At 38.7% G+C, this 10978-nt stretch overlaps 1 protein-coding gene across 5 annotated transcripts in view; it reads left to right on the forward strand.

Moving 5' to 3' along the window:
• The window catches only part of diaph2 (diaphanous-related formin 2), a 363565-nt gene extending 353220 nt beyond the window's left edge, over nt 1–10345 (forward strand). For all 5 annotated transcript variants that reach the window (XM_088432132.1, XM_088432131.1, XM_088432136.1 and 2 more), the window contains one exon: nt 4468–10345. In XM_088432132.1, coding sequence (XP_088288258.1) covers nt 4468–4532 — 65 coding nt within the window. In that variant the 3' untranslated portion in view covers nt 4533–10345. The remainder of the gene's footprint in view (nt 1–4467) is intronic.
• The last annotated feature ends 633 nt before the right edge of the window (nt 10346–10978 follow it).

Raw genomic sequence — 10978 nt, forward strand, 5'->3', positions numbered from 1 at the left:
CTTCTCATGCAGATGAAAGCATTTTATCATGATGTAACTCTGCGCAATTAGCCATAGATGACAGGAACAAAAAAGTCAGCGTGATGGAGGCGGGATTCCGGCGGGGTTTCTCTATCGTCCACCCTAACATGAAATGACGTCTCGCTGGAGGCCCTCCAAAAGGGGGCCTGAGAGGGTTGGGGCTTGACTGTGCCGGCTTAAGGCCTTTGCCTTGCCTGTTTAGTAATCTTGGCATCCTCTCCTCCTTCTATTACCCTTGTCTTATTCAAAGCCTCTCCCTCGTGGCAGGGATCATCATGATATACACGCAAGGATGCGCTCGTGTTCTCGCAACACAATGGGTTTGCCGTTTCCTCAAAGCAATGCGGGGAGAGTGTGCGTCTGCTGTGTGCGCACAAGAGGCTGGATTTACACTACGCGTCTAAGTACCCAATTCAGTTTTTGAATGTATTTGCATGTACATTCCAAAGGAAACTAATCTAAAAAAATAAAGGGAATGTATGGTACATTTCACAGCGTGTCAATCTGACGAAAAAAGAACCGTGCAGCTTAGTTTTCCACCATAACAAGGCAAGATGGCGCAGAATGTCGAAAGTGGATATTTGCCATGTTAGAAGTAAGCAAGCATATATAATCATGTTGTTCAGAAAATCGGGCTATTTGAGGTGTGCAATTATAAGTCCTATAATAATTGCGTATTCAATTAAGTTTTAGCCCCATGTTTGCGCCTGTGTGTTTGTCGAGTGATGTTTTAAAATATATATTTGCACAAATCCGTATGCATGGTTTAGTAAACCGTACCCACGGTTTAGTAATCTGTACCCTCAATTTAGTAATCCATACCCTCAGTTTAATAAACCATGCATACGGTTTACTGTAGACGTTGAATTAAGAAAAAAAGAAAAAAATACCGTATTGAAGGGAGGTGTCCCGGGGTGATGACGTATGAGCTCGGCGACGAGAGGGGGGCGTTTGTATGAAGTGGAATGAATTGTTTTTGGCTGTGCCGCACCTCCAGAAGTACAAGTTCTAAATTTACTCAACTGAGGGTACGGATTACCAAATCTTGGGTACGGATTAATAAACAGTGGTATGGATTACGAAACTGTGCATACAGTTTACTAAAACGTGCACGCGGATTAGTGCATTTTTTTTTACCCTGGCACCAGAGTGCTCCGCACATAGGTGTGCTACTTGTTGCTTATTGATAGTGTTTTTTGCGACACGTATGTAGGGGATTGAACAAATCAACAATGCTGCCATCTTGGGTGCTCACATTTCTTGCCAACAACTTGAGCAGATCCAAAACATGGATCGCAGAAGTCCTCAATGAAAAGCTGCACTTGTGCTAAAGTATACTGATAGGTATAATGCTAAAATGAAACAAAGCAATAGCATGGTTTGACAAGGATTTTTCTTCAGTTGCTATGCTAACATATAGCAAAATAGCGAGCTGAGAAGAGAACCTAAAGAATGCTGGTGAAAGCTTTAAAGGTGGCATCAAAAGGTATCAGGAAAGCTTCAACAACCTTCACGCTGAGATCTTGTAGTTGTATGTTGGCTTTTGAATAGAACGTTCCTCTTTTGTGTAAACGTGAAGTGTGTATGTGCTTGAGGTGTCCAATTTAGTTCAAGCTAGTGAATGCAATACAACCTGAGGATTTGAAAACACAGGTCTTTTGAGAGGCTCTCACAGAAGTCGGTGTCGCTTCTTGTAAAAGCCATTGCGTGTGCATCAACACTGCGCCTGTAAATGCACGCTTAGGAGGCTACCGTGCATGCCTTTGGCTATATGAATATTTACAACCAGATTGAATAAAATGTGCGCTGTTACGAAGTACATTCGCCCACTGTCGTGTAGACAATTAGAGCAGCATATTTATCTCTGAATATTCACTGGCAATTTAGCATCAAACTCATAATTAGAGCATCCTACCAAATACTGCACTTGTATGTTGCTCCACCTCAAACGGACACTTTTTTTTGTCCTTTGAACAAAAATGCACAATAAATGTTGCTACAATGACAGATATTATTAGAGCAGCCATACCAGGTGTAAAGTCGAGGTTTATGGTGAAATTATTTTCATAAAAAACCCAATAGGATTGAAATACTCATTTTAGTAGACAAAATACTGATAACTTCACCCCAAGCTTCCAAGGAAAAAGCTTTACAACTTGAAATGTCTTTTACTTTAGGGTTTGGGTTAGAAAATAGAGATTTCACCTGACTAAATGTCCTACCCGCAAAGCAGAACTAGCTCCCTTTGAAGTTTATGATGTAGGTTAAAAGACAATTGCTAATAACCGGAGAATACAGAGTTATTCATTCATTTGTAGAAAACAGCAGTATGCCTGTGGTAAATACCTTACCCCTCAATAGATGCTTAATAGTCTGCATATTATGCTTCATTGTCATGCAGATCATTCACAATTGTTGATTTCTTTTTTCTCTGACATGAACACTAACTAATAAGCAGTTATCAAGCAAGAATAAAGACCTCAAGCATTGTATTTAACCATTTTAGTTGATGGCAATTGCCATTTTCGTGTATTTGTATGGCGAGTTGCTCGCTGCAAATACGCTTGACATAACTTCTTTTCCTTGCACGACATTGTTTGAGTTCAGCCTCGTTTTTTGTGTCTTTTACCAATGCTTGTTTGGAAAGCGAGTCATTCTCCACCTGTGGACATCACGGTGACTGTGTTGATGAGCGTCAATGTTGTTTGTCCATGCACGCCTAAATCACTGATCTGTCTTCCTTCTCTCCTCCTGTGCACCATCTGCATGTTGGGAAGACGGAGCACAAACAGGAAGTGCTTCTGCTGTGTGTATTAGTGTGTGTGTACGTGTAACCATCACTCTCTGCTCACTATCTGACATGATGAACAAGTGCCATTAAACAATGCCCAACCTGGGATGCCCTCAGTTGGCATTTTCACCATAGTGGCTCATTTGGTAATCACAGGAAGTGATCTCCAGGAACTTTTTGCTTTGTGTCCAGCCACATGTGTCTGCATAACGGATGGCAAGCTGCTGGCTTTGCCCACGGGCGGGCGTGCTTGGAGAACACAGTGTTTGATGATTCAGTCAGCTTGATAGCCATAAAACAACTAAGTGTGACTTGGCCAAATCTGAGTGTGAATGATAATTACTGGAACGTCACCACAAATACAAACTTGAAATTAGTATCCCCACAAGAATTAATAGATTAAATATACGACTACAAGATGGCTCAAGTACTGTCCAATAGGAAAGTAGTGTTGATGTCAACAAAGTATACATCTCATCTGAGAAAATATCCTTTTTTCTTGGGGTATGAGACATTATAATTGGGGTTTTGCGGGCATCTGCACATATCCAGCAAATTCCAAACAGTAAGCCACTACTTTTTTCCCAGGTTTTGAACCCTGCGGCTTTTAATGTGATGCTGCTTATGAATTTTTACTGCTTCAAGCGGTCAATACATCGACCCAGTCTCTTCACATCTGACCACAGAAATTTTCAAACCCAGTTGACTATTGACGTTATGTAGAAAATGGGGGGAGTCATATTTAGTTTGAGTGCCTTTGACGTAAAAGGATGTCAAAGGAAACACTACCAAGGAGTGCCATTGACGTCAATTAAATGATTTTGTCTCTTTGGGTGAACACAACTAATGATGCTTAAGATAAAAAAAAAAAAATGCCAGAAATAAATGAATATACTATATCTTTTGAAATTGTGCAATAATATATCTTTTGAAGTTGTGCAATAATATATGCCTAAAAATACCATTACAAAGGTAGTTTCAACAGTTTAGTTTACCAAAAAGGAGTCCAAATTATGGATGGATGGATGGATGGATGGATGGATGATGGATGGATGGATGGATGGATGGATGGATAGATAGATAGATAGATAGATAGATAGATAGATAGATAGATAGATAGATAGATAGATAGATAGATAGATAGATAGATAGATAGATAGATAGATAGATAGATAGATAGAGAGATTGATCACTCTTTTTTATCTTGTTTTTTTTTTTTTAGAAAGAAGAAAATCATAACATCTCTCACAATTCATAGAACAGTTTTGAACAACTGTTTAGTATGGCCCTTTATGTTGTAACCAGAAACTGAACATCCGCATCAGTCCAAAACAGTCCTCAGCCTTGGTCGTTATCCTCGCTTTTAATTTCTGTATCGGCGCTTCCTCACATCTCCCTGACAAGATAAGTGGCATTTCATTGTGCGGATATGTACAAGAGATGCGGCTAGAAGGCCGAACAACAACCAATGAGTCACCGCCATTTGTCATGATCAACTAAACATCCAATCCTCAAAGTTGATTTATGTAAGCAACTTGCTTGTGAATGGCTTTGATTTGCTTCTTTGCATCTGCACTCGTGTGTTTGTTTGATGACGAAGCGAAGGCTCCGCACTATTTGCGTTTCTAATCTGTTTTCTTTCTTCTTCCGATCAGACAACCGGCGCTCGGCCCTCGAAAGGTCCCGCTCACGCCACAACGCCAACCACCAACCCCGATGATGCTCCCCCGCCCACCCCCTTGCCTCATGAGCACCAAAGACCACCCGGATGACTTTCCAACCACCGTCATGCAAAAAAAAAAAAAAAGAAAAAAAAGTCAGTCATGCCTTTGACATTTTCAGTTCCTTTTAAATCGCCCTCTTTTCAATCATAGAAAAAGATGTTTTAAGGCTGATGGTGCTACTTTGCTTATGAAAACACTTCCACCAAGGACAACAGCATCATCATGTCAAAGAAGACTGAGTGCTTTTAACAAAACGCCCATTCGCTTTTTCTAAGGAAATTCAACGTCTACGTGTGTTATCCCGCAATGGCGCCGGAGTTGGCTGACGCCCATACTGATACTTCATAGCATGTGACTCGGTTTCATTTTGACGGCGTACCTTTTATTTGTGTCTTTTTATTTTTCATTGTGCTGTGTTTACTTTGGCTTGACACATTCCTCTCAACTCATTTTTTTTCAGGTCAGTTTTAAGGCAGAGTATTTATTGTAAGGCTCTGCGGTAATTGCCGTAGCCCGCCAAGAGAGTGCGATTGCTTTGAAAAGCCCCCTTTCACAGTACACTCTTCCTGCTCGGTTCCTTCTGGTGCTGGGAAACCTCCTCTGATTTTACAAGTGTGAATTTTGAACCCCCATTTATCATGGGAATACATTCAAAACATATTCATACTTGGTGAAAATCTCCACTTTAAATTTAAAGAAAAAAAACTGTTTTAACCCCTTGCCTGTTAAGCATATATTTTAGCCATTAGCACCTATTGCCCCAATTTTGCATGCAGTTTTTCAAATGAGATGTAAAACATCCTCCTTTCAAGCTGTTTTATTGTCACTCCCAGTTGAAGTCTACTAGAAAGCTGGGACCGAACAGAAAATGAAGCGCTTAACCAGGGATTACTTTTCCCATGTAAATGTATCATTGGCTTTTTTGCCAATCACTTTTAATAGCACATGTATTGGCATTGACAAAATGAGTTGCGGTTTAACTCATTCACTGCCATTGACGAGTATACTCAATTGTGATTTTTTTTTTATGGAATTTGCAAATTACAAATTTGGAAACCGCATTAGTTATGAGCAATCACCAGTAGATGGTATCAGTTCCCTATTTTAGATTTGATTTTAGATATGGTCAGCCCAGTTTGGGAGACCAATACTCAATAAACATAAAATCTTGTAGGTCTTGAAAACGTCAAAATGCTCTTAAAGGGTGGCAGTGAATGATTTAGTGTTCGTTTTATGTGAATGCCGACCCTACCGACATGGACTTGGTTACCCTGGCAGCTACAGTGCATTGGCATATCTCGTCTTCATATCTGGGGACAGGCGTCTCTTAATTTATTTGAATATTTGTACGCTTCGGTTGGAAAGTGAAATTCCTAGGTTCATTATACGGTTACAAAAAAATATAGATAATTTTTTGTTTTTAAGGATGATTTTGTCACTGAATGTTGCGAGTGTTGGCGAAGGTAGCAAATGCGTGTACACGTCAGAGTTTGTTTAAGCTCGCAAATGGTTGCCAGAAATTCCTCTACACTTTTAATGAGTATTCTTGTTGCAAGGATGCTCAGAATTTCTGGCTAATGTTTGTCACCTTGGACGAACCTTGACTAGATCAAAAGAGCTGCTGACAACATTCCCCTGTTTTTGCATCTCACAGGATAGGAGGTATAAAGTTAATGAAAATCCCAAATTCACCATCTCAAGAAATGAAATTATTACATGAGAAAACTCCAAATGAGCTGCTGAAATTAATCGTGCCATTCTGTATTGTTATCACAAGAGATTGGTAGTACCTGGAACGAAGTAGCTCCCTGAAAAGCAGTGTAGATACAGTGTAGTGGAAACGGGGCTGGGCCTTTTTGCTCATGTGCGAACACTCACCTAAACTTTTTTGTGCACCAATTAAGTGGACCTTGACCTTGTTTTCACTAGATCTGATGACCAAAAAATATATACATTGGAAAGATAGCCACAGCAATTGTGCACATTTTTTTTTTATTCTATACTACAAGTCTGAACAAAGCTGCTCCTGTAGTATTTTCCCCATATCCGATTTTGAAACATTTTAGTCTTCTATATTCACCTGAGACCCAGTCTTTTTCTTTGTGTCCACTGAAGTGGACATTTATTTTTGGTAGATATCTTTTGACTAATTCAAGTTACCCAACTAAGTCCTAGTGTGTTCAATAGTGGACATCCGGGTCTTTATAAAAGTGGAGCATGTGTTTGGGTGGGTTGCAATTAACTTTATTGCCATGCTGAGACAGAATGGACTCAACGGTGGACACACTTAAGCCCAGTTTCCACTGAAAAATCTACTCAGCTCCGCTCTACTCACAAAACCCAGTTTCCACCAAAAAACTTCCTAGCTCTACTCTACTCTAAAGCTCCGTTTCCACTTATCTTATCTTCGATTCTCGTTTGTTAAGTAGAATAGAACCAAGTAGATTTTTAAGTGGAAACTGGGCTTTTTGGGGTAGGTTCGCGTCCAATAGTGTTGATTGGATTTCTTGGTGGAAACCGGCCTTCTTCTATTGAGTAGAGTAGCATAATCGATCGAAATCAAAGGAAAAGGACTGTTTTTTTGAGAAGAAGTTGATACCAAAAATGCAAGTAGAGTAGAGCAGAGTAGAGGCAGATGGATTCCTTGGTGGAAACTGCTTTTATAGAGTCTATAACATCAATGGAAACAGACAATTAGTCTCAGGAGTACAGCAGAAGAAAGACCTGACAATTTGAAGGAATTCTTTGGACGATGCTTAGAATAGTGGGGGTCTCACGATGTAACCATAATCATTATTATTTTTATTTGAAACAAACACCCGTTCTTTTTTTTCCCCACTTGAAACCGTACCGCTACATTAATACAATGGCTGGGTAATTAAGCTTCTAAACAGCTTGCATCTTATACCACTGAACAAAATGCATTGTGTTTTTAGGCGATTGTTAGCCGCAGGGCATATTTTATGCATAAATTAAAAACAAAGCGAGGGGAAAAAATATTGAAAGTATGCAAAATCCACTGAGGAAATGTGCGTCGGCGACAGCAAATTAGAGCTAGCGTTCCCTGGTGGGCTCTCCGTCACGGCTGCTTCTCAGTAGCATCTCCCAGCTAATGAAGTTTTAAACATTCAAACAAACAGGCGTCTGATGCTTGTTCGTGTTCAAAATAGTGGAGAAATGGCCCGGAGCTTTGCGGCCGCAGTTCAGGAACGGAGCCTCCGCAGAGCGTATTCATATATTCATGCCTGGGGTGGCGCCGTCCACTCGCTCGCTGCCCTCAACTGTAAGCAGATGCTGCCAAAAACAAGCAATGAGTCCGCGGCCAGAGTCAAGATGCTGCTTGTCTCAGCCGCTGGTCCTCCGACCACAATAACACTTACGTTATGGTTCCTGCCGCCAATGAAGAAAAATAGACAAAAAATAGGATTTTGAAAATATGGAGATTCAGGTTTACATCTTGTGGTATCGGCAAGTATAACCACAAAGAAAACAATCTCAACCATCTTCTCAGAGTCCAGGTTTAACATTTATTTATTGGCTTACAGTATAAAATAAGAAATGTACAGTATGTGAAGTGCAACTTCTATCATGTTAGGAATAACTTCAAAAATAGGAATATTTGTATTGAACAATTCTGCAATATTTTGAACATTTTGGGGCATTTTCTTCCACATGTTTTTGTAGTGCAGTGCTGACAAGCGCTTGACAGTAAAAACATTTGACAAAATGTTTTTACTGAGTGATCCCTTATGCCAACAAAAAAAGACTAAAAAATAAAAAGTTGACATCAGTGGAGCAAAACCAGGTAGTAATAATGGAAGGTCGAGCTGCCAAAATTGGAATTTGGGCATGAATTTCCACCAAAATGTTTGGTTTTAATTTATTCAATCCAAAAGGTGTATTTTTACTTTTTTATTATTTTTATTAAGAGTACAGACATTCAATCCCAAGTATTTTTTTTCCTCTTTTATTTTTTCAAAATGTTTGGCTCAAGAAGGGTCTACACATGGCTAGTGCTAAATGAATTAATAACTGAAGTAATCAGTTACTTTAAGTAGTAAATACCAAAGTAATCATTTGCTGTAGTGCCTAATGACTTTAGTCATTTAGTTCCTAAAGTAATGGATTACTTTGATACTTAATTACCTAAAAATATGAATTACTTTAGTACCTTCAGCACCAAAAGTAATTGGGTATTTTAGCATGTAATTACCTAAAGTAATCAATTATTTTTCACACTTTAAAATGATCCAAAATCAATTAGGTACAAATTGTTGTAGTAATCAATTTACTTTCTAATCCATTTTGTAATGGTGATTTTTAGACCCTTCTTTAGACAAACAATTGAAAAAAATGTAAACAAGTACCTGAGATGAGTGTTAAAAAAAACAAACAACGTAAAGTTCATTTTCTTTTTAGAAATGAATGTGTTAAATAGTAAACCATTTGTTGTGGCCAACAGACTTTATCTGCCTTAAGAGAGTGTTTTTTTTTTCTTTTAATCTTTTCCCCAAGGAAAGCCTTTTCTCTCCCTCTGTGTGCTTCTTCAAATGCAATTACATGGGCTCAGCGTGTGGCCATTATACTTGGACACGGTTGTAAATTTTAAAAGACAACAAATTCACTTCTTCCTCTGAAGATTTGGAATACGGACATCATTTTAATTTCTTTTGAGAGAGCCCTCTTGTCATTGAGCCGGTTCTAATTTGGGGAGGGGGCAAGTTTTTAAACCGGGAGCAACTGTGTTCATTTTTTTTAATAGGAATAGCATGGCTTTTTATTTTTTTGAAATCCATTTTGGTGAAAAATGTACCGGCATGAAAGCCTCTTTTCCATTGTATCTATTGTGTGACGGGCATAGTTACATGCATACGATTAGTGTTCATTGTAGAATTTGGGATGTTCATGTGAAGACAAAGGGGGGATTATAGGTAGTATTGTTCTTGTGTATGGGGCTCCAAGGTCTTGTTTAGAAAAAAAAAAAAAAAGTGGTGTCTGGCCTTTTTGGGAATTGCAATTTCTTGTGTTGCTTTCAAAGGCTACTTGTAAAATATTCCTTGCAAAAAATAATTAGACAAATTGGAATATTTTCCTTCTCCTGCCATCATATACTCATTGTCCCTGGAAGTGTTTGTGTTCCCTCCCTAATTGTGTTTGAAAATAGCAATATCAAATCTGTCGAATTATTTATGTGTTGTGTTCAAGGGCCGCCATCTTTTTAGCTTAATAAACTTATGCCGGTGGTCAGTGTCAATTAAGAGGAAGCAGGGGTATGAAGCATCCCGTTTGAAATGTGTAAAAAGGTGCCATTTTTTTTTCGTAAACAACGGGTGGCTAGCACTTTAATGAGAAATAAAATATTCACGGTGTTGTTTGCAGTCATTTTACCCCACAAGGGAAAAGATTTGCTTTATCTGAGTTCCGATTGCCACGACTAACGTATTTGCCGAAATGTTTCTTTTTGGCAAATAGTCCCCAGCTGCCTCGCATCGTTTGGTTTTTCGCCCGGAGACCAAACAAGACGTCTTTTTGCCGTCGTTTTTGTTTGGTGGCGACTTTGTCGTAAAGCTGCTGCACATGTCCCTAAGCCTACCTTCCTCATTGTCGGTGACTTTTGTTGATTTGATTGTCCTTACAAGCCTTTGCGTCATGTTCCTTTTGTATTCCTCGAAAATGTGGATGGAACAAAAAAAAACGAAAACAAAAAAATAAGAAGGATGACATGCCCCTCTCCTTCCACAGACTATGTAATGGAATATGATACTGAATAATAACCACTTTTGTTTTATAAACTGATTTCTGAAGTCAAGCTTGGTGTCTGAGTTGGTCTTTTTAATGCGATCGTCACACACTCACTGCATCTGTTTTCTACAGTGATTCTCAATCTCAATTCACAATTTAGCGCATTCCATAAAGCAAACAGGTGTGTCAACAACCCTACTCAACACAGGAATCACAATCATCTTTATTAGCTAAGTACTTGCATTTATGTTTAAGTTTTGCTACTGCAGGTTTAGGTTTCTATTGTTCTTGCAATTTTTCTTCCTTTTTAGCTCAGACCAGTCAATCAAAATAGAGCTATTTTTTTTATTGAAAATAAAACCCACTTCTTACTACAGTGGTTCTTACCCCTGGGGGTAGAAATGAAATCCAGAGGTTACTCGAGATTTGAAATAAAACAAACATGCAAAAATCTTTTCAAAGTAATTATTGAGTGAATTAAATGTTTCAGGAAAATACAAGTTCATTAAACACATTTTGTGTTTGATAGGTTATTCAATTTCATTATTTTTAAAAGCCAGAGTCTTCCCCAGACTAGAATCGTTACCATGATATATTTTTGTGAATAGATCTCTACTATGATCCCCAAAAAGGACACTTTAAGTTGAATATATTTATTTCTTAATATTTATTTTTGAGAACATGTCTAACTCTTTATGTT

Source organism: Hippichthys cyanospilos, chromosome 13 (genome assembly GCF_059441005.1).
Source record: "Hippichthys cyanospilos isolate Australia breed blue-spotted pipefish chromosome 13, RoL_Hcya_1.0, whole genome shotgun sequence".
In the NCBI taxonomy this organism is placed as follows: Eukaryota; Metazoa; Chordata; class Actinopteri; order Syngnathiformes; family Syngnathidae; genus Hippichthys; species Hippichthys cyanospilos.